The sequence below is a fragment of the Patella vulgata genome, chromosome 3 (genome assembly GCF_932274485.2).
Source record: "Patella vulgata chromosome 3, xgPatVulg1.2, whole genome shotgun sequence".
NCBI lineage: Eukaryota > Metazoa > Mollusca > Gastropoda > Patellidae > Patella > Patella vulgata.
The window spans coordinates 20005411-20031240 of NC_065881.2; the positions used below are offsets into that span (position 1 = coordinate 20005411).

Sequence of the window (25830 nt, forward strand, 5' to 3'; positions counted from 1 at the left end):
CTGTCTTTGTCAGGCCCTCCGTTCTGCACCACTGACCAGATGAACTTTCTAGACCAATGCAGGGATCGAACACCCGACCTCCAAGCTAGAGAGCCAGCGTCTTAACCACCTAGCCACTGTGGCTCCATATAAATTGAGCAAACCAGTCAACAGTCATGAGTTCAATAGAAACGATCATGACGCAACGTTAACTACTGTTTGTCATCGGTTGTATTGTTACAAACCATGCACTTGCTTCATCTTGACTTGCAAATGTTGCAAGACAACGCCATGCTGAACATACAGAATTGGATTAAGGTACCCCGTGATTGAGTGAAAAGTTATTTGGTTTGAAGACCAATGCACAGAACTGTGACCAAGAATATAACTGGAGACCTAACAAGGCGATAAAAATAAGACTTCTTAGAGATTCGATGGTCTTTTTTTTAATAAAAAGAAAATATTAGATTTTGGTGTTAGAAAGTCAATCGTATTGTAGTATTTGGCCATAGTAGACAAGTGACTTCCCCATCACTCTAATGTTAAATCTCGTCCCTTTCTACTACAGATGGAACAATATGTTCGTTCGCTCGTTTCTAGAGTTTTACGTCCACGTCCACTTTCGCCCTACTTTTCAACGTGACCACCTCTTAACTTTGTTATCCTTCCGCCTCAAAACCATGGTAATTTTCCAACACCTGACAGAAAACGTAAATTCAGAACCTTCTCTTCGATTTCTACACCAGTCAAGGCAAATCCCCATGCCAAATGGCGGGAGATGGGGGTAAAATGTAAGAATTTATTAGTGGCCTGTGCGCCTTGTACCAAGAGAAATTATTGCGTTGAAACTAGACTTGTCTCCCTTGAATAATACAACCGATCAACCTTCTTGTCGGCCAGGGCGGCATTTTCAACAGCGCAAGCTGTACAGATGTCTGCGATATAAAGACCCAGAACAAACGAGTAGGCCGTAGCACCGCTGCCGGGCCAAAATGTCCATCATAACACACTACATGGCGTATGTATGTCTTCATTAGCCCAGTCGGTGCAGAAAAGTAGAACGATGGACCCCATTCCATTTTTTAAAATTTATTGAAAAAGATAACCTAAAATAATTCCAGAAAACATAATTTTCATTGATTTTGAGTCAACAAAGGACTGTATAAATCATTAACGAATTAATAATATTAAACGAAACGCAAATTGGAGCTGTAACTTTGCAATATACATAACGGTAGTGTACTAACATTGAATCAATTCATTGCCTAAAAGTTTAACCTAAAAAGAATTCCGTAAAACAGAATTTTCATTGATTTTAAGTCAACAATGTCTTTATGAGCAGCTGTATTGAAAATATGATGCCATCAATATTTAAAATTACATGTAGCCAAGCCTTTTCCTGCTTACCTTTGGCATTTAGAGCCCGGGGACACTGTAACGCCCTCAATTCTCATTAGGACATGGCTACTCTCTTTCGAAATTCAATAATTATATGGGCCGGAGTCCATGGAATTTGCTATTACCATGATTTTAAATTAAATTTGGCATATGAGGTCTTAGGCTTTTATTTTTCAAGAATGCAAATAATCAGGATAATCGTGACAATTTATACTTATTTAAAATTATTTGTCATTCTCATTCATGGTATTCAACTCTGCTGCTGTCTTGCCAGGAATTATTAACTTGTTGTACATTTTAAACTTAAATTTTTCGACTTCTAATCAATTATAAAGAGACCCTTTTTTGAATAAAAATATTAAATAAATTATGAAAAAAAATAAATAATCTAAAAAAGACAAATAAATGATTAAATAATAAAAGAAGAACAAATTGAAGCAATATTAAGTTTGATTTTTAAAACTAAGCAATAAATAAAACAATGAGGTTGATGTTCTACACCGAACCCCAAAATCAATAGACGACACATATTAATTAATTGCACATTTATCTTTTTCAAAATTATAGAGAAATCAAACTGATTATTTATACTTAGTCTAAGCATAAATTTTCACGATCAAACTCGGTCAAGGTTTTGAAGTGAAACTATAGTGAAACTATACGCTATTAAGTTTTATTACTCCCTATCAGTTAGAATCAAAGTTACTTGTCCCAAAGCCTCGGCCAATAAAATTGCTTAGCTAATGAACATCTACATCCAGTTTAAAGGGCATGTGGCTCTATTTTTTGGAACTTTGAAATAGATGAAAATGGTTTTAAAAGCACATATTCAATTTTTGAATTAATACTGTAATTTCTAATTAATAAAATATGTTCGGTGATATACGGGAACAGTTCAAATTGAACGGCATTCGTTTACGCCTGCTTAGTTCATTCTACACGTTTTTAAAATTATTATTTTGTCGTTTGTGAATCAGCCTTTACTATAATTAGTTCCACACTGTCTTGTTGTATGGGGTCACTGTGGCTAAGTGGGTAAGACGCTGGCTCGCAATATTTTCCGACGTGATTCCCCGATGTCAGTGATGAAGGACAGCTGTCTAGTCGCTCGGGTGGAACGAAAAACCGAGGTCCCGTGAACACATTGGCGTGCACGTAAAATATCCCTTGACAGTTGGAATTCGATATAAGAGTAGGCCGTATTGCCGCTGTCTGGGCAAAATTTTCATCCTAGCAGACTGTATGACGTATGCTCGTCTTCATTAGCCCAGTTCGGAGCAAAACAGTAGGACTTTATTTTTATATCTTTTCATTAATTGTGTTTTAAATGTTGGATATTAGGATGCTATAGTTTCACGGCAAGATAACAACATCAATATTGATTGAACTTGATCAATATTGAATTCTAATTCGTGATTATAATTTCGAATATTATGGAAAATTTTAGGTTAGAGAATTAGCTCTTTTAAACATTCTATCTCAATTAAAAGCAGATGTTGCGTTCCAAAGTCCACACCAATCAAAATTGCTTATCGTTACTTGGCGTAAGCAAAAAAAAATCTGTTCATCGAACTTAGCCAAGGTGTTCAGTTAGAACCAAAGTTATCGTGCTCCAAGGTATCAAATTGAACATCTCTGCTTACCCTTAGTGCGCATGATCGTACTGTGTCAAGGCATTCACCTAATAGACACATACACCAAGTTCAAACATTCTACCTCAATCAGATCGAAGTCTCTACTTTGCCTTAGCAGAAATGCTCAGCATCGAAGTTTGTTAAGGTACTGATGTAATGAAAATATACACAAAGTTTCACTACTACCACTCCATTAGAATCAAAGTTGTCGAGGTCCAAAGTCTCGACCAATCCAATTGCTCATGGCTCTGCTTACCATGAGCCCAAAATGCTCATTATCGGACCTGGTCAAGGTATTGATGTAATGAAACTATACAGCAAGTTTCATCGCTCTCACATAATCAGGACCAAAGTTATCGCGTCCCAAAGCACAAACGGCAGAGAAAATGCTCAACTTCGAACACAATCAAGGCATTCCACCTAAGAAATACCCACCCCGAGTTTGAACATTGTAGCTCAATTAGAAGGAGAGTTATTGTGCCTTAAAAAGTGTGACAGACAGACAGACAGACAGACGGACAGAACCATTTTAAAAGTCCCCTACTTTCTTCGAAAGGCGGAGAACAATTGATACCAATACATGTATAGATGTATGCAAATATTATTTTCATCAATTATAGATAACATTATTACAAATCCAAAAACAACTAACAAACGTTCAAAATATAAAAATATAACTATATAACATTTTTCAACAATTATGGATAGAAAGTTGTATACCCAATCGAAGTAAAAAAAAAACCCAAACCATACTGGTCTGCTGTGTTCAAATTAGAACAACATTTACAAAAACACGAATTCATGCATTTCGCCTGGCCCAAAAGGTTTCGAAACTTTCGCATGAACTACGAAATCTAATGGGTACTTCCAGAGATATAAGCAAAATGTATAAAGAAAATAATAATAATCCGAAAAAAAAAACAATAGTGTAAAACTCTTATTAATGTGACTTCCAAACTATAAACTAAACATGCTGTATAGCAACATAAATGAATCTTAAAGCTAAGAACTTTACAGATTTTCATAAATATTCAGTCTTGTTAATAGTTCACTGGTCATTTTATAGATAAAGTCGTATTCATCCTGAAATAAAGAAAATAAAGAACATATTGAGTGTCGTGAATAATTTCTTACAATGGGGCACACATTTCTATGGTCGTTATCAGAAAATCTTCGAGATTAGACTGAAGCACATGATAACAGATAATACCATTTGGAAACATTTGCCTGGCTTATTACTAATACTTACAATCATTACACGGTTTCCAATTACACGGGGTTTAAAGTGATTTATTTTGTTATAAGGTGGGGGGGGTGGATAAAAATAAAAAAAACTAACATTTCTTACCTTATGATTAATAACATCATTCAATGATTGTTGAATTTTTCTTGTGGTGTTAAAAATCTCCACTTCCTTATCAAGTTTCATTCTTTCTAGTATATTTCTTACAATACAAAATATAGCAGCATGTTGCATTTCACTGTAATATAAAATATAATAGTAAACAGTTATCTATCTACCAAGTATAATATCTCTGTAATATAAAATATAATAGCCCACGGTTATCTATATACATTGTAATTATATTGTTTAATATCACTGTACTATATAATATTATAGTGAACAGTTATCTATACATCTATGGAAAGCCAAACAGCTCTTTATTCAGTGTTCTTAGATCTTAATTTATAGTCCTTCATTTGGAGACCAAAATTAAACTTTGTATCATAAAAGCGATATTTGTTTTACAAATCAGAAAATTTACTTTAGAAATCAAAAAATTAGTCTACATTTACATTTCATCAGAGACATACAACGAAAAACCAATCACGAAAATCAAATTTCCAAATACAAATCTCCAAATACCAATCTTGCAAAACATTTACCCAAAATCATTTCTGCAAAATAATTTCGAGAAAATCATCGAACCGGAACATTATGACGACATGAGCCGAAATCAACATGGCTTCATCCTGTGATTGTTGACATCCCTTTGTGTGTTGTTGTTTCGGTATTTACTTAGAAAGTGTTTTGTAGTACAAACCTGTAAATAACTGTGACTGGATGAGGTGTGGAATCATATTGATCAGTCAGTCGTATCAGTTCTGTAATATCTGATTTCAGTGATTCTAATCCATACCCTCTTCCAGTTTTCAGTATTATCATCTTACACACATGTTGTATGTTCTTTTAAAATATAATATATACAAAAATCACTATGGTGCAGTAATAGTATCTATCACGCAATAACTGCGGTACAGTAATTAGCAATATTGTCTACCATGTAATCGCTGTGGTAGGATAATCAGTGGCCATGTCTACCTTGGTACAGTGATAGTATCTACCACGTAATCCCTTTGATACAGTAATCAGTAATAATGTCTTTCATGTAATCACTTTGATATAGTAATCAGTAATAATGTCTATCATGTAATCACTGTGATACGATACGCAACAACAATGTCTATCTACCATGTAATCACTATTGAACAATAATCATTAATGATGTTTAGTATGCAATCACCATTGTTTAAGTAGTAACAGTCAGTATTTAAACAGCATGTAATTATTAATATTATTTACCTGTTTATAGCTAGTAACAGTCAGTATTTGTAATCCATCTGTTGATAAGTAGTCTACTTCTGACGAAATAGTCATTTTGCCAATAATTTCGTTAGTGCCAGAACTGGGATAAACTGACACCTGATTCTGAAATAAAATAACTATATGTATTACACATAACAATCACTGACCTTAGCTTTCAAGAGTCAAATCTATTAACAGAGAATATCTCCAGAACTGAGGCTCATGGCCTTGAAATCGAAATTAAAAACAAACCAAAATGTAGTCATGACTTGGTTGTGTTTAGTTTAGGAAGAATTATTTCTTAGCTAGTAACTTTGCTTTCAAGAACGGAATCTTTTTACAGAGAAATTCTTTAGAACTCAAGTCCATAGCCTTGAAATCGAAACAATAAAAAAACCCAGTCACGTCTTAGTTTTGTTTAGTTTCGGTAGAACAATCATTTTACATTGTTTAAATATAATTAAATTAAATCGAGAAAGCATTTCAAACAAATCTAATTAAGGAGTTTCCTTTAAAATCCCACCTTGGGTATATTTTAATATGCTATTACCTGGTCATTTAATATTACCACAGCTACAGAACTTTCCTGATCTCTGATTAAATTCCACAATGATTCCATGTCATGCCCTTTAATATCACTGATAACATAACCAATACTTTTCTTCCATGACTATTAAAGTAAATACATGATTTAATATTACTGAAAAATAATCACCACTTTTCTTTCATGGTTTGTAAAGTAATATCATTAATATCATTGATTATATATTCATTTCTTCCATGACTAGTAGCGTAATAATATGAATTGTAACATGGACGGGAAATTTTCCTTTGTTCTTTTTATTGAATAAGCAGATTGTTTCCCCTTTAGTGGATTGGGTGGAGCTTAACCGCGCAATGACTAGACATGTTTAATGTTATTGCACTCTTTTGCTGCTTTACGCCAGTTTTAGTAGAAATCATATAGAGACGTGGGGTGGGTTTTCTGTGCAATAACAACAAGTATGTTGAGCTTGTGTCAATGTTACAAGTCATTTATAGCACGCTTTATTCGTTAACAGGTTTATCATCTCAGCCTACGGTCTCGATGTTTAAACCTGAAACCTGAAAGCTGTGCGATAAATATAACTTAATAGTACTGATAGCACAAACAATACTTTTTTCTGTGACTAGATAACTGATAGAATAACTCCTACTTTTCTTCCATGACTAGTAAAGTAATAATATAACAGTAACCACTTTTCTTCCAAGATTAGTAAAGTAGTAGAGACATGATTTAATATAACAGATAGCATAATCACTACTTTTCTTCCATGTCTAGTAAAGTAATAATGATATAACCAATACTTTTCTTCCATGACTAATAAAGTAATAATATGATTTAATGTCTTGAAATTTATCCGGACATACATGGGTAATATGGTGTAAGTATAGTAAGAATAACTATTATTGGTTAATGTACTGAACATATAAATAATATCCACAATGTTTGAAATTTAAAAAATACGAATTAGAATCCAACATTGGTCTAATACAATCAATATTGATGTTGTTATCTTGCAATAAAAATATGGAATCCCAATACCCAATATTTAAGACACAATGAACATTTCATAATCAGTGCACGAATCGTGTATTCTATGGTTTCGAGTGCCATTTGTAATGCACAAAGGAAAAAACATATTCTACAGTTAATGCGGAAGTAAGTAGTATAATGGCTGATTTATAAATGACAAAATAATAATAAAAAACGTGTAGAATGGACTAAACAGGCGTAAACGACTGTCGTTCGATTTGGACTCTTCGCGTATTTCACATTAATATGTGCTTTTAGGCCCATTTTCGATTTTTTTAAGGTTCCAAAGAATAGAACCATACGCCCTTTAAGTGTTATAGCCGTCTGATAAATCACATTTAAAATACTTACTGAAGCTCTGTGAATATCCAACTGTGGTTTCTCAGGTACATAGATCTTATTCTTATCTGCTGCAAACAAAACAAGAAACAAAACGAGCGTTGGGCGTAAATGTGCGATAAAAAAATAGGCGTCTTCCTTTTGACCCAATGAACACTCAATAGTCAATACTCAAATCAAATTTGAAAACAACCGGTACATAATTTTGACCTGTAGGTTATTCACAAGATTTTGATTACCTTAAAATAAAGTAAGAAATTAGACCCACCCGATAACTTGATCCAATTAATGGTTTGACGTTTATTCCGTGTGGACACGTATTAATTCCTGGTCCATATCGCGTATCCGTATCGATTTTGAGTGTAACGTCATCAATGTGTGTGTATTTCTCATACGTGATACGGCACACGGATACGGCAGCACGTATCGAACAGCTTTCATACGGAAAAAGTCCGTATAACATCGTCGTCAAAGACTGGAATTTGATCATTAGTTTTGATGAGTTTTTCTCCGAATTTTCATATTTTATTTCTGCCTGTCTGTCTGCATGGTGGTCGATCTACGTGCTAAATTTTGGGAGGTGGGACCTTGCAAGTATGTAAATCATGTGATTCTATGGTAAAGGGTATAAATTATCTCTTTTGAATGATACATTAGTGTAACCAAAAATTCGACATTAAATTTTATTTAATAGCTCAGCGACTGTCAAGCGACTTTTCTCCTTCCAGGAATTTGTAGGCTAGACACTTGACTAGTACTGGTGGTTATCTTGGTAGATAAATGCCATCATGCTGTAATAGAACTAAGCTCAGCTCAGCTATACTCATACTACCCGGCGCGAAAATCTGCCAGATCTCTAAAACTACATTGACGCAACGTATCACGTATTCATATCGTGGCGACACTGATACGTGATACGGATCGAGAAAATTCCGCTTGTCAATTCCGCTATTAATCCCAATTTTTTTATGTTCACCAAATGAAATTAATTGGGTTTAACGCTGTGCCTTATTGCACCAACCGGGATATTGAAGACGGCCGTACAATTTTGAAACTTTTTCCCGGCCAACGGCTTTTCCGCCTACTTTTCGACAAATTCCAACTATCAAGGTTTCCTTTACGTGGACCCTAATGCGTAGACGATGACTATCGTATTAAATTATCTAAATCACCTTCGTTTATCATTCCTTTTAGCAACTGCAGTTCTTTGTTTCTAAAACATTTTGTCAAATGGAATTTCTTAGATTTTCCAGATATCATCTCGTACTCTAATACAGATGTACTAGTCTTTCCATATTTAAATGCTTCAACCAAAGCTTCATAGACAAACTTAAGTTGATTCTAAAACAAAACATGAAAATTACAAATGAGAGATAAGAGGGCGTGAGGAAGATAGAGAGAGATGTGACATTAAAGGGCAATTTTACAGTTTCAGAGTGCGAGGGAGATAGAGTAAGATGTAGGCCTATCATCAAAGGGCGGGGGGGGGGTCAATCCTTACTCATTAAAACTTGACGCATAAAATGATTAAAATCGATCAATATTTAAGTTCTATCGATTATCCGATATCATGTATCCATGAACATCGAGGTCAAGATGGCATCGAACCTCTGTTTATTCATTTACATTACTATCTAAGAATACTTTTCAGACCTTATTTTCGTTAAATTTAAATCGGAAATTGACCATTAGCCTGCTATAGTATTGACAGATTAGGACATATATCAAATTGTTAATAGATCCGGAGCTATTAGCCTATACACCAAATATAGTTTATGTGAGGATGTTCTAGTTTCCGATTTATCTGAATCAGATGATTATCGCTTTCCGATTGGTCATATTAACGCTAGATATAGATATATACATACGGCTGTTTGTATCATGCCCTTTCGTTGACATCTCATAGTTTTAATAAACTGTAGAACGTCAATACTTCCTGTAGCATTTCCTTCCTTCAGAAGAGCATCTATAGCTACAAATGTACCAGTTCTTCCTATACCAGCACTATATAATATAAAATGATATTACTTATGTAAAGTAAATTAACACCAGCATTGGTATGAAAACGAAACCAACTAACGAAACAAGAACGACGTTTTCGCCAAGAGTTCATTTCCGTGAACGCCGATATAGGGACCTCCGGGTTTCGTCCCATCCAAACGACTAGGTAGTGTCCGTTGCCAAAACAAAGCTTGTATTACAACAGACTGTCTATATCTATTAACAACGAAAGCTTGTAATAGGACAACTCACAGTCCTTGCTCACAGAATAGATAGGTAGTATCAGGTGTTCCAGTGTTTTACATTTTGATCTAAAACCAAATGCATTAAAATGGCACGTTTGTTCTCACCTGCAGTGAACTAGAGTAGGCGAGTTTGAATCGGCTTTATAATCTTGAACACAATATAGAAAATCTAATAAATCTGCAACTTCCGGTACGTCATGGTCAGCCCAAGCTGTAAAATGAAACAAAAGGGTCTGGTGCTCTTTGCCGGACTGAAAATATAAAATATCAAAAAAATTAAAAAATTTAATAAACGACAAAGTTTAATGATGCAAAATGTGTGTGTTTTAAAGTCTGGTCATTTTGATATGCGAAAAGGTCTAATTTTATGCCTCCATGTAGTACGAGAATGGGAGAATTATGTACAGACAGTGACGTTTCAGTCAACGCGACATTCCAACAGCCAAGGGATGTGTACAAAATGAGCTGAAGCAAAATTCAAGATTCGATATCCTTAAATACAGGAGATACTCCCTTTGAATTGAAATACATTATTGACTGAAACAAATTATGATCACCTTCAAATGCTTTAGGCTGATCTTTCTAGTTGTATAGCTTGCTCGTTGAATTTCTTCATCTAGAATAAGTTCTAGGTTACCGAACACTTCTCTTCCAGTCTCCGGCCAATACCTTTCACACTTAATCTGAAATCAAATTATGACAATTTACGATCTTTAATGTAGATTCTAAAACCAGGGGGCATATGTTAAACCATTTAGGCCATGCGGGATATTTTAAGCTTCGTTAGCTTCTCAGACCTTTTCCCAAATATTTTTCAAATTTTTCCCATAATACTAACCTATTTCCTAATTTGATAATATCCACCTATTTCATAGTTTAGTTTAATATCCACATATTTCCTAATTTGGTTCAGTGCCTACCTATTTATTAATGTGGTTTAATACCAATCTTTTTTCTAATTTGGTTTAGTACCCACCCTTTTTTCTAATTTGATTGGATATCCACAATATATTCTCCAATTTAGCTCTTACATAATGCATATTTATTGAGACTGCTTTTCTTTACATTTTGAAATAAATTCCTATGTTGTAATGAATGTATACATTATAAAATTTCTGAGTAATATGTACACAGTTTAAGCACTGCCTGCAATTCCCAAATATTACGGTTTGTATGTGCATATATGCTTTATTATCTTTGCAGTCTGTTAATATTATATACCAATTTTAAAGCCACTGCATACCAGAAAAAATGTCAAATATACAGTTAAAAAACTTGCTTAATGAAAACTACGGTTTTTTTTACATAATTTTGACTAGAGAAATATGTGCCTTTACAGAACTTACCTTCCTGGATTCAACCAAATTTGTTAACATAACAACCTTGACAACTTTCTCTTCAAAAATCATCCTGATAAAGTCGTTTATCGTTACTTTAGTCGGACCTGGATTTATAGAAAATAATACATGAAATGTATTTCTTTAAAAATAATATAACTTCTTTGGTTTGGGTCAAAATAATTTTTCTGTTCGGTGTCCGAAATCTCTAAGCGATTTAATTTTCATTTATGAAGGGTACTTGATCTGGTTATCATTCGGTGTGACTGTCGACTACTACACAAGTACAAAATGCTGGGTACAGAGACACGACATTTAAATATGACGCCATTCTTAATGATTCACGCAAATGAAGACGTAAAAGGCGCTAACCTCCTTGATTTAGATGAACTATAAGCTATAAAAGTGTGTTGATCCAGTGTATTATGCAATTATTGAAAGTCATTGAATAAACTTTATATGATGTAATTTTTGTTTGGACAGATTTGTTGAATTGTCGGAATGCGGTACTTCCCAATCAACACAGCGAAAACTCGTCTATAATATAATTATTTCACACCTTGTGTATAGCAATATTACACGAGAATAAACGGCAGACGGGTTGTCTACAAATTTTTAAATGATGACATATATTCATATCAAAAATAAGTAACCCGGATCAAAAGGGTGTACCACTTTAATTTATCGTTCCTACGACAACAGAGTGCAATGAAAATGAAGGAATTACATACCTTGTGCTGCTATGAAAAATTGGCTCTGCCTGTAACTCTGAAATACACAAGGCATTATTTTAGGTGGTGCGTGGCTGTTCGATAAAAGTAAATGGATGAAGACTCTCTTTCTTACAGGGACTGGTCGGACATAGCGATGGCTTTGTTGTCTACTTCTCCGAATGTATACGAAAACTACAGATGTTTGTAAACCATCGGTTTCACTACTAATTTGAGTGACAATGTCGACTTCAGATGGTATACTTGGTATAGGGTAGTATGGATGTTTCCATAGCAAGTGATCGTAACGAGAGGGGGAGGGTGACTTACATCTACGTAGCTGACATTAATATAACAAGTTGTAAAAAACTTACATCTACGTAACTGGCGTTAATATAATTAGAATGTGGATCATTTCCAACTTCACTGAGTATAACACGATTGTGGTCATCTAAAATAAAACAAAACATATTTCCTTAATCTTACCGCGTTATCTTCCTAAATTCTGACTGATATCATAGGAATTGGTTGTGATTTTAGATTTTACAACCCATTGATTTCACTTCTTTAAAACAAAATCAAGTGTTACTGGTAATATTTGGCCTGAACAGCTGTTAATTGTAGATTTGAAAAAGAAGTTCAGTGATCGAGCTATAAAAGAATTAATGAATGAAATGGGGTTTAACGTCCTACTGTTCTGCCCCGAACTGGGCTAATGAAGACGGGCATGCGCCATACAGTGTGCTATGAGGGAAATTTTGTGACACTACGACCTACTCTTATATCGAATTCCAACTGCCAAGGGATCTTTTACGTGCACGCCAATGTGTACACGGGACCTCGGTTAGCTACAAAAGACATTCAGTGGTCTACCTAGAAAAGAGGTTGATATAGAGAAGATGTTCATTGGTTGATGTAGAGAAGACGTCCAGTAGTCGATGTAGAGAAGGCGTCCAGTGGTCAATGTAGAGATGACGTCCGGTGGTTGATTTAGTAAAGACGTTCAGTCGTCGATGTAGTGAGAATTTAGAAAAAGAGATATAACGCATCAATTTTGATGGATATTAAGGAACAGGTTATAGGGGATTTGGGGTATAGGTTTGTTTCATCCACATTACAAGTAGCGGGAAGCTGAACAATTGACTTATTTAGAATTGACCCCCCCCCCTTGCGAGGAGAGCTTATGGATGGTCTTATAAAGATTGCTAAACAACTAAATACTCACAAGGATAATATCCCAGATATCTATTCTTGGCTCTGTTTTCTTGAATTTGTGAATCGTCATATACAGCACTGAACTCTGACGACAGGCCCTTGATTTATACATAAACAATATATAAGTGAGTCTTAGGTAGTTTAACCCTATATTGAATTCATGATTCTGATCCAACAACTTAAATATGTTCGACCTCTCCCCCCAACAAGCCTCCCATAATATAATTGACAAAAACGCCGCTGTCAAGGCAAATTTTACTCATATCACACTGCATGGCGTCTACATGCCTCCATCAGCCCGGTTGCTGCAGAAAAGTAAGGCGCTAAACCCAATATTATTCCATTTATGTGTGTCTGGAATCAATAAGAACTACACCTACCTTGAACATATCAGTAAAGACACCTTGTCTTGAATTTAACTTAGTAAACACATCTTCAAGATGAGCTACATCAATTCTTTTGTTCTGTACAACGGATTGCAAGTTATAATAATTGGTCTCGGACTCTTGTTCACACACATTTGGGGGCGACTTTTCTCTCTTGGATGGTTTCTTCTGTTCCTTTTTATTAATCACCTTCTTTGAAAGGGGATCTTCAGAACTGTCCTCGTATTTTGTGATAGTAGCCAGCTCTATGGCAAGCATTTCATCGTTTACATAAGTGGGATCAGCCCCTGTAATTGAAAATGTATAAATATATATATATAACAATATTAGTATCCCCATACATTATCCTTATTAATTATTGTCCCTGTTAGCTTTCCTATTAGTATCCCAAATATCTCCCCCAGTAGTATCCCTATAAAACTAAATAGTAAGCTTAATTCATAAATACCGTTTACTGGTACATTATGGTTTCCATTATTACAGCTTTCGGTCACTGGTTCCGTTGTTACTTCATCAGAGTTCTTATCTTTTCTCGATTTTCTATAGAATATATGTTGGTATAGAGTAAAAATATAATTTGTGTTACTCAAAAATATAAAAAAAACGCGGGGTTGGGTAGCCGAATTGTTAATGCATGCGCGTTGGATAATAAGGTCTGACATTGAATCAAGTGGGTTTTCTCCGGGTCCCCCGACTTCCTTCCACTGTCAAAGATCCGTACGCGTAAGCGAATTATTGAAATAGAATTGAGTCACATGTTAATCTTGAAATGACCTAGTTTGTGTCGAGTGGACGTTAAACCCAATTTCTTTCTAAATATACATGAAGATCAGATTTAAGAAAAGATTTGGTAGCTTCAGCGATAAGTTTTCTAGTTCTTCCAGCTTTCTGTTAAAGACACGTGGAATGCATCGCAATACTATCAATTTTATCTTGATAAAAATGCCAGAAATATATATAACTTAACATGCAGTCACGAACAGCTAATTACACTGGAATTCAAACTGCGTGAGACATTTTCTTATTAACAACAGTTTCTCAGGTAAACCGGTTAAAATTCAGCGAGACAGATGGATAGAAAAACCTTGATGTATTAAAATGGTAGAAATACTTTTACCTGCGACGATACATGATAATGATAACCACGACAACAACAGCTAATAGTAACACAACTACTGATGAAATAACAGCTTTGTTATCCACAGCAGACGTTTGGATTTCTGTAGAAATAATCAAAAACATACATGATAAATGTTATCTTCCAAATAGATTATTTGTACTGGTAGTCACGTATAAAGTCGACTTCTTGAGCAATTGACTTATATTACAGCATCAACAATTCTTTAATGATTGAGTTACATTACGGTTTCTAAACAAATCTTTTCTATTCCAGGGCCAATAGTTCTTGAATAAGTCAAAATATATTCCTGTGCCAACAGTTCTTGCATAAGTTATTTAATTATTCCATAAATTATTTATGCCCATGTGTCAATAGTCCTTGAATATATTCATGTGCTAACAGTACTTTAATATAAGTCATTTATATTCCATGCCAACAGTCCTTGAATGAGTCATTTATATTCCATGACAACAGTCCTTGAATAAGCCCATGATAGTAAATACAAAGCAAATTGCCTTTGGAAAAGCCGATACTTACCGTGACTGCAATCAAGACCTTTATAACCAGGTAAACAATCTCCATAACATGATCCATTATTATGATTACATTCAGTATTTGGTATTCCACACTTTCTGTTATTACATGACTGTTTACACCGTTCACCATAAAACCCAGGCTGACATTCTTAAAACAAAATTGTATTATCAGTTATACCAACTGTATAACCAACACTCTGTTGCTGGGTCGCATGTCGATAGTATAACATTATTGTACCTCGTATAACCAGCATCTTGTTACATGATGTCTGTCTATATTTCATATTTTACTGTTTTTGCCATGTAATCAATAAAGTCGATGTGTACTCTTGGATTAATTTTCACTATACAATTATTAATTTCCCCGTGTAATTAACAATTTCCCCATGATTCACTGCACTGCAGCATCTTTGCATGATTATATTTGATAAATAGGGAATCTCCTACCAGTCTTTTTTGATATCAAAAAATATCACCACAAGTTGATAAAGTAACAAAAAACGAGGCTCTGCCGATTTTATTTATCCCCCAATCCCTTCTGACATGCACAAATAGATGAATATAATTCTTTGCTGTAGATTTAACTTTTACTGAACATTATGGCGTAGATATATACTCAGCCAAATTAAAAACTTGACACTCGGGATTTTTGGAACTAGATTTTTAATATTTGGTTTAAGGCAACTATTTTAGTGTTATGTTGTGCACAGACGACCTTGACATCAACAGAAAGCAAGAATACGTCTCACCGAAAGAGCTGAGCATTCTTGCTATAATAGCGCAAAAACAGATAATGTAAAATAAAAATTTCATTCAAATTACTTCATTCTGAGCTAAATGATCACTATTTGTAGTTTTGACAAGATGTGTGCATAGTTGTAACCAGGCCACTGGTATATTCAAGACTTAGTCTCGCTTTCCCATTTTTAAATTAAAATTTTAAATGGCGAACTGTTTTAATCTAGTTAAAATCTCGAGTATCTGATGCCATCGAGAGTTGATCATGATCTTGTTTTGTTAATAAATGTCTAATTAATAGTTCATATAACATTACAGGCCTAAAAATACCTGCAATAAGCAGATTTAGCTCTGATATACCTGTCTTTCAGCAAACAGTCAATACGGTCTAAATCATGATAATATACCCGTCTTTCAGTATATAGTCAATATGGTCTAAATCATGATATACCCGTCTTTCGCCAAGCAGTCAATACGGTCTAAATCATGATTCGCCTGTCTTTCACCAAACGGATAATACGGACTAAAAATGATTCATGTACAGTCATCTTTCACCACATTGATCAGTTATTTTTATTTTATGCAATCACTCCCGTTTTTACCACACTGACAAGTCAGATGATATTTGTTTATATTTTATAATTTTACCTTGAGTACAATCACCGCCTTGATATCCTGCATTACATTCTTCATTGTTACATTTACCATCAACATGGTTACATTCAGAAGGCTGTCGACAGTGACGTGAATAACAATCTTTAGAACAATCTTTACCATACTTGTGTATACCATATGATGCCTGACTATTGAATCCTCCATCATTACATTCTGTAGATTTATAATTTAATATATTAACACGAATTTTTAATATCCAACTTATTTAATATTACATTCAATGTGACTAACCGTCTAAAATCAAAATTGTTTTCACTGCATTTGACTGACAGTCTTAAATTTTCTTAGACGAAATATAAGAAATGTAATCTATAGGATATTTTTTTTCAACCTTTACCATAGTTAATATAACAAAACTGAAAATGATTGGGAAGTTTAGATTTGTCTTTGATTCCATAAAGTAGTTAGGTTTTTAAACGTTAAATAGGTGTAATTAAACTTGGTGCCCGAATGGGTTTAATATATTTATATGAGAGTCAAGGTTCGGACTATGCCTTGGAAATTAGAAGTGGGGGCGACTAGTATGTGTCTCTCTTTTGTGGACCGAAGTTAGATTGTCCATTGTATTAACTGGACGGGTAGGTCTGTTATCCTTCGGTTATGTGTCTTTGTTAAATGAGTGGCTTCTTTTCAAAAAGATCTGCTCAGGACCGATTTGATTCTACGGTATCTCTAATAGCTGAGAGAATAAAGATTTTTTAGCCGAGAGAATATCTTCCGTCAAAGTTGTGGTTGATTCCGAGGCAAAAAGAGGAATCACAACAAAATTAGCCATAACGAGAGTGAGATAATATAAGAGATTTGAGTGGCTATGGAGACCTAGTTATTCCGGGTGTCATAATTAACATACTAAAAAACCCTCATTGTCAATTACATACTGAACATATTCATATTATAGCCAATGATCAAGGAATCGTTATTTTTCAATTGGATAAACAAACGGTTGACATCCACGAGACGCCCAGAGATGGGAAAATCAATAGGACTAATCATTCATTGTCCCAGTGATTTACATCGAATATTAGTGAGTTTTAATGCGCACCACAATCGAACATATTCAAGATATTTTGATCCTTGACATATTGTTTTATGTTTCCTCGGAATCGGACAGAGATTGTAGCACCTTGAGTATCTACAAACATCATACATATTTCACATTTTGCTTAAAAGGCAGGGGCTATGACTCTAGAATAGAAGGTCTGATGTGTGTCAAAATCGAACAAGAACAAGATCGTCCACTCAACTTTGTACATATTTTTTTACATTTTTAGTAAAATGCAGGGGGCATATCTCCAGCATGGAAGGTCCGATCCGCACCATAACTGAACTCCTCAAAGAATCTTTGTTACCTAAAATATATTCCAAGTTTCATCTAAATCCGACAACAATAATTGTCGTACAATCAGATGCCATAATCCAGGAAGTTATGTACCAAAATCGAAAGGGATCGAGATCTTTGAGATATAAATCGATATTTCAAGTTTCGTCAAAAGCTTAGATAAAACGTCTAATTCAGTCAATAGAGAGATGAGAGTTCAACAGGGGATTCTCGCTGGCAGATGATAGACCAAATATAGTCTTTTTTCACTGTACTTTCACTGTTACTTGAACATGTATAACGAACTGAGATGAACTGTAGGATTTTCTATTGACCTGTACCAGTCATAGTTGTTCCGACTTGCTTTCACATATTTTCCGCCTGTATATTTGAACTCGACAGAATCACATGGAATAATCTTAAAACTTAAGTATTTATCTGTCTTTGCTGGTCAAGTGTTTCCACGTGGCTGTTGAGGAAGATTGAATAGCCCCAGAACGTAAAATCGCTTACATATCTCATCAAACATTTGCACTATATTCAAATATGGAAAATGAGGTAATATTACCTTGAGTACAATCATCACCTTGATACCCTGCACTACATCCTTGATCACATTTACCGTCAACATGGTGACATGACGAAGGCTGTTGACAGTGACGTGACTTACAATCTTTAGAACAATCTTTACCATACTTGTATGTACCATATGAAGCCTGGCTATTGAATCCTCCATCATTACATTCTGTAGATTTATAAATTAATTTATTAACATCCATGTTTAATATTCCATTTTATTTGACAGATATTCTAAAATCTTCTTACTACTGTATATAATAATAATCTTCTATATATATATTTGTGACTGTCGTTTGTCTGTGTGTCTGTCTGTTCGGGGTTGGCGGCTACACTAGGTCTGCCCCGAGTCTGAAATTTGGGGTATAGGGGTAGCTCGGACCGGGGAGTAACATAGGCCAGGTGGCGTTAGTCTACCACTTCCGGTTTCGGAGTTATGACCCCCGAGCGAAGCCGGGTATCTGTCTGTTTGCCTGTTCGGGGTTGGCGGCTACACTAGGTCTGCCCCGAGTCTGAAATTTGGGGTATAGGGGTAACTTGCATAAGTTATTTAATTATTCCATAAATTATTTATGCCCATGTGTCAATAGTCCTTGAATATATTCATGTGCTAACAGTACTTTAATATAAGTCATTTATATTCCATGCCAACAGTCCTTGAATGAGTCATTTATATTCCATGACAACAGTCCTTGAATAAGCCCATGAAAGTAAATACAAAGCAAATTGCCTTTGGAAAAGCCGATACTTACCGTGACTGCAATCAAGACCTTTATAACCAGGTAAACAATCTCCATAACATGATCCATTATTATGATTACATTCAGTATTTGGTATTCCACACTTTCTGTTATTACATGACTGTTTACACCGTTCACCATAAAACCCAGGCTGACATTCTTAAAACAAAATTGTATTATCAGTTATGCCAACTGTATAACCAACACTCTGTTGCTGGGTCGCATGTCGATAGTATAACATTATTGTACCTCGTGTAACCAGCATCTTGTTACATGATGTCTGTCTATATTTCATATTTTACTGTTTTTGCCATGTAATCAATAAAGTCGATGTGTACTCTTGGATTAATTTTCACTATATAATTATTAATTTCCCCGTGTAATTAACAATTTCCCCATGATTCACTGCACTGCAGCATCTTTGCATGATTATATTTGATAAATAGGGAATCTCCTACCAGTCTTTTTTGATATCAAAAAATATCACCACAAGTTGATAAAGTAACAAAAAACGAGGCTCTGCCGATTTTATTTATCCCCCAATCCCTTCTGACATGCACAAATAGATGAATATAATTCTTTGCTGTAGATTTAACTTTTACTGAACATTATGGCGTAGATATATACTCAGCCAAATTAAAAACTTGACACTCGGGATTTTTGGAACTAGATTTTTAATATTTGGTTTAAGGCAACTATTTTAGTGTTATGTTGTGCACAGACGACCTTGACATCAACAGAAAGCAAGAATACGTCTCGCCGAAAGAGCTGAGCATTCTTGCTATCATAGCGCAAAAACAGATAATGTAAAATAAAAATTTCATTCAAATTACTTCATTCTGAGCTAAATGATCACTATTTGTAGTTTTGACAAGATGTGTGCATAGTTGTAACCAGGCCACTGGTATATTCAAGACTTAGTCTCGCTTTCCCATTTTTAAATTAAAATTTTAAATGGCGAACTGTTTTAATCTAGTTAAAATCTCGAGTATCTGATGCCATCGAGAGTTGATCATGATCTTGTTTTGTTAATAAATGTCTAATTAATAGTTCATATAAAATTACAGGCCTAAAAATACCTGCAATAAGCAGATTTAGCTCTGATATACCTGTCTTTCAGCAAACAGTCAATACGGTCTAAATCATGATAATATACCCGTCTTTCAGTATATAGTCAATATGGTCTAAATCATGATATACCCGTCTTTCGCCAAGCAGTCAATACGGTCTAAATCATGATTCGCCTGTCTTTCACCAAACGGATAATACGGACTAAAAATGATTCATGTACAGTCATCTTTCGCCACATTGATCAGTTATTTTTATTTTATGCAATCACTCCCGTTTTTACCACACTGACAAGTCAGATGATATTTGTTTATATTTTATAATTTTACCTTGAGTACAATCACCGCCTTGATATCCTGCATTACATTCTTCATTGTTACATTTACCATCAACATGGTTACATTCAGAAGGCTGTCGACAGTGACGTGAATAACAATCTTTAGAACAATCTTTACCATACTTGTGTATACCATATGATGCCTGACTATTGAATCCTCCATCATTACATTCTGTAGATTTATAATTTAATATATTAACACGAATTTTTAATATCCAACTTATTTAATATTACATTCAATGTGACTAACCGTCTAAAATCAAAATTGTTTTCACTGCATTTGACTGACAGTCTTAAATTTTCTTAGACGAAATATAAGAAATGTAATCTATAGGATATTTTTTTTCAACCTTTACCATAGTTAATATAACAAAACTGAAAATGATTGGGAAGTTTAGATTTGTCTTTGATTCCATAAAGTAGTTAGGTTTTTAAACGTTAAATAGGTGTAATTAAACTTGGTGCCCGAATGGGTTTAATATATTTATATGAGAGTCAAGGTTCGGACTATGCCTTGGAAATTAGAAGTGGGGGCGACTAGTATGTGTCTCTCTTTTGTGGACCGAAGTTAGATTGTCCATTGTATTAACTGGACGGGTAGGTCTGTTATCCTTCGGTTATGTGTCTTTGTTAAATGAGTGGCTTCTTTTCAAAAAGATCTGCTCTGGACCGATTTGATTCTACGGTATCTCTAATAGCTGAGAGAATAAAGATTTTTTAGCCGAGAGAATATCTTCCGTCAAAGTTGTGGTTGATTCCGAGGCAAAAAGAGGAATCACAACAAAATTAGCCATAACGAGAGTGAGATAATATAAGAGATTTGAGTGGCTATGGAGACCTAGTTATTCCGGGTGTCATAATTAACATACTAAAAAACCCTCATTGTCAATTACATACTGAACATATTCATATTATAGCCAATGATCAAGGAATCGTTATTTTTCAATTGGATAAACAAACGGTTGACATCCACGAGACGCCCAGAGATGGGAAAATCAATAGGACTAATCATTCATTGTCCCAGTGATTTACATCGAATATTAGTGAGTTTTAATGCGCACCACAATCGAACATATTCAAGATATTTTGATCCTTGACATATTGTTTTATGTTTCCTCGGAATCGGACAGAGATTGTAGCACCTTGAGTATCTACAAACATCATACATATTTCACATTTTGCTTAAAAGGCAGGGGCTATGACTCTAGAATAGAAGGTCTGATGTGTGTCAAAATCGAACACGAACAAGATCGTCCACTCAACTTTGTACATATTTTTTTACATTTTTAGTAAAATGCAGGGGGCATATCTCCAGCATGGAAGGTCCGATCCGCACCATAACTGAACTCCTCAAAGAATCTTTGTTACCTAAAATATATTCCAAGTTTCATCTAAATCCGACAACAATAATTGTCGTACAATCAGATGCCATAATCCAGGAAGTTATGTACCAAAATCGAAAGGAATCGAGATCTTTGAGATATAAATCGATATTTCAAGTTTCGTCAAAAGCTTAGATAAAACGTCTAATTCAGTCAATAGAGAGATGAGAGTTCAACAGGGGATTCTCGCTGGCAGATGATAGACCAAATATAGTCTTTTTTCACTGTACTTTCACTGTTACTTGAACATGTATAACGAACTGAGATGAACTGTAGGATTTTCTATTGACCTGTACCAGTCATAGTTGTTCCGACTTGCTTTCACATATTTTCCGCCTGTATATTTGAACTCGACAGAATCACATGGAATAATCTTAAAACTTAAGTATTTATCTGTCTTTGCTGGTCAAGTGTTTCCACGTAGCTGTTGAGGAAGATTGAATAGCCCCAGAACGTAAAATCGCTTACATATCTCATCAAACATTTGCACTATATTCAAATATGGAAAATGAGGTAATATTACCTTGAGTACAATCATCACCTTGATACCCTGCACTACATCCTTGATCACATTTACCGTCAACATGGTGACATGACGAAGGCTGTTGACAGTGACGTGACTTACAATCTTTAGAACAATCTTTACCATACTTGTATGTACCATATGAAGCCTGGCTATTGAATCCTCCATCATTACATTCTGTAGATTTATAAATTAATTTATTAACATCCATGTTTAATATTCCATTTTATTTGACAGATATTCTAAAATCTTCTTACTACTGTATATAATAATAATCCTCTATATATATATTTGTGATTGTCGTTTGTCTGTATGGCTGTCTGTTCGGGGTTGGCGGCTACACTAGGTCTGGCCCGAGTCTGAAATTTGGGGTATAGGGGTAGCTCGGACCGGGGAGTAACATAGGCCAGGTGGCGTTAGTCTACCACTTCCGGTTTCGGAGTTATGACCCCCGAGCGAAGCCGGGTATCTGTCTGTTTGCCTGTTCGGGGTTGGCGGCTACACTAGGTCTGCCCCGAGTCTGAAATTTGGGGTATAGGGGTAACTTGCATAAGTTATTTAATTATTCCATAAATTATTTATGCCCATGTGTCAATAGTCCTTGAATATATTCATGTGCTAACAGTACTTTAATATAAGTCATTTATATTCCATGCCAACAGTCCTTGAATGAGTCATTTATATTCCATGACAACAGTCCTTGAATAAGCCCATGATAGTAAATACAAAGCAAATTGCCTTTGGAAAAGCCGATACTTACCGTGACTGCAATCAAGACCTTTATAACCAGGTAAACAATCTCCATAACATGATCCATTATTATGATTACATTCAGTATTTGGTATTCCACACTTTCTGTTATTACATGACTGTTTACACCGTTCACCATAAAACCCAGGCTGACATTCTTAAAACAAAATTGTATTATCAGTTATACCAACTGTATAACCAACACTCTGTTGCTGGGTCGCATGTCGATAGTATAACATTATTGTACCTCGTATAACCAGCATCTTGTTACATGATGTCTGTCTATATTTCATATTTTACTGTTTTTGCCATGTAATCAATAAAGTCGATGTGTACTCTTGGATTAATTTTCACTATATAATTATTAATTTCCCCGTGTAATTAACAATTTCCCCATGATTCACTGCACTGCAGCATCTTTGCATGATTATATTTGATAAATAGGGAATCTCCTACCAGTCTTTTTTGATATCAAAAAATATCACCACAAGTTGATAAAGTAACAAAAAACGAGGCTCTGCCGATTTTATTTATCCCCCAATCCCTTCTGACATGCACAAATAGATGAATATAATTCTTTGCTGTAGATTTAACTTTTACTGAACATTATGGCGTAGATATATACTCAGCCAAATTAAAAACTTGACACTCGGGATTTTTGGAACTAGATTTTTAATATTTGGTTTAAGGCAACTATTTTAGTGTTATGTTGTGCACAGACGACCTTGACATCAACAGAAAGCAAGAATACGTCTCGCCGAAAGAGCTGAGCATTCTTGCTATCATAGCGCAAAAACAGATAATGTAAAATAAAAATTTCATTCAAATTACTTCATTCTGAGCTAAATGATCACTATTTGTAGTTTTGACAAGATGTGTGCATAGTTGTAACCAGGCCACTGGTATATTCAAGACTTAGTCTCGCTTTCCCATTTTTAAATTAAAATTTTAAATGGCGAACCGTTTTAATCTAGTTAAAATCTCGAGTATCTGATGCCATCGAGAGTTGATCATGATCTTGTTTTGTTAATAAATGTCTAATTAATAGTTCATATAACATTACAGGTCTAAAAATAACTGCAATAAGCAGATTTAGCTCTGATATACCTGTCTTTCAGCAAACAGTCAATACGGTCTAAATCATGATAATATACCCGTCTTTCAGTATATAGTCAATATGGTCTAAATCATGATATACCCGCCTTCGCCAAGAAGTCAATACGGTCTAAATCATGATTCGCGAGTCTTTCACCAAACGGATAATACAGACTAAAAATGATTCATGTACAGTCATCTTTCACCACATTGATCAGTTATTTATATTTTATGCAATCACTCCCGTTTTTACCACACTGACAAGTCAGATGATATTTGTTTATATTTTATAATTTTACCTTGAGTACAATCACCGCCTTGATATCCTGCATTACATTCTTCATTGTTACATTTACCATCAACATGGTTACATTCAGAAGGCTGTCGACAGTGACGTGAATAACAATCTTTAGAACAATCTTTACCATACTTGTGTATACCATATGAAGCCTGACTATTGAATCCTCCATCATTACATTCTGTAGATTTATAATTTAATATATTAACACGAATTTTTAATATCCAACTTATTTAATATTACATTCAATGTGACTAACCGTCTAAAATCAAAATTGTTTTCACTGCATTTGACTGACAGTCTTAAATTTTCTTCGACGAAATATAAGAAATGTGATCTATAGGATATTTCTTTTCAACCTTTACCATAGTTAATATAACAAAACTAAAAATGATTGGGAAGTTTATATTTGTCTTTGATTCCATAAAGTAGTTAGGTTTTTAAACGTTAAATAGTGTGTAATTAAACATGGTGCCCGAATGGGTTTAATATATTTATATGAGAGTGAAGGTTCGGACTATGCCTTGGAAATTAGAAGTGGGGGCGACTAGTATGTGTCTCTCTTTTGTGGACCGAAGTTAGATTGTCCATTGTATTAACTGGACGGGTAGGTCTGTTATCCTTCGGTTATGTGTCTTTGTTAAATGAGTGGCTTCTTTTCAAACAGATTGGCTCTGGACCGATTTGATTCTACGGTATCTCTAATAGCTGAGAGAATAAATATTTTTTAGCCGAGAGAATATTTTCCGTCAAAGAGGTGGTTGATTCCGAGGCAAAAAGAGGAATCACAACAAAATTAGCCATAACGAGAGTGAGATAATATAAGAGATTTGAGTGGCTATGGAGACCTAGTTATCCCGGGTGTCATAATTAACATACTAAAAAATATTAATATATTAACATCCATGTTTAGTATTCCATTTTATTTGACATATATTCTAAAATATTCTAACTACTATATAATAATTATTGACAATACCTGTTGACAATGGAATATTGTTAGCTTTTAAGACATATATCCAACAGGACAATATCGATAGTCATTTATCTTTGACTTTATATGTCTTTAACATGTGGATCTAAAATCTTGCGACGTTTGATATTGCAACATTCTGAGGAAGTTTCATTTGGGAAAAGTCGATACTTACCGCGAGTACAATCCAGACCTTTATAACCAGGTAAACAATCTCCATTACATGATCCATTAATATGATTACACTCAGTATTTTGTCTACTGCACTTTCTGTTATTACATGATTGTATACAC

The 25830-nt window shown here is 34.6% G+C and overlaps 1 protein-coding gene across 1 annotated transcript; it reads right to left on the reverse strand.

The window, feature by feature from the left end:
- Positions 1-1034: 1034 nt before the first annotated feature.
- LOC126815287 (receptor-type tyrosine-protein phosphatase epsilon) lies at positions 1035-15828 on the reverse strand. The gene is made up of 19 exons (XM_050540853.2): positions 15813-15828; positions 15065-15211; positions 14525-14627; positions 13856-13947; positions 13402-13694; positions 13032-13119; positions 12181-12257; positions 11828-11864; positions 11106-11203; positions 10317-10442; positions 9865-10010; positions 9382-9517; positions 8686-8854; positions 7526-7584; positions 6149-6268; positions 5596-5721; positions 5057-5199; positions 4360-4492; positions 1035-4094 (listed from the first exon to the last, which is right to left on the reverse strand). The coding sequence occupies exons 1-19, from the start codon at positions 15826-15828 to the stop codon at positions 4023-4025; spliced, it is 2181 nt and encodes a 726-aa protein (XP_050396810.1). The 3' UTR covers positions 1035-4022.
- Between the last annotated feature and the right edge of the window lie 10002 nt (positions 15829-25830).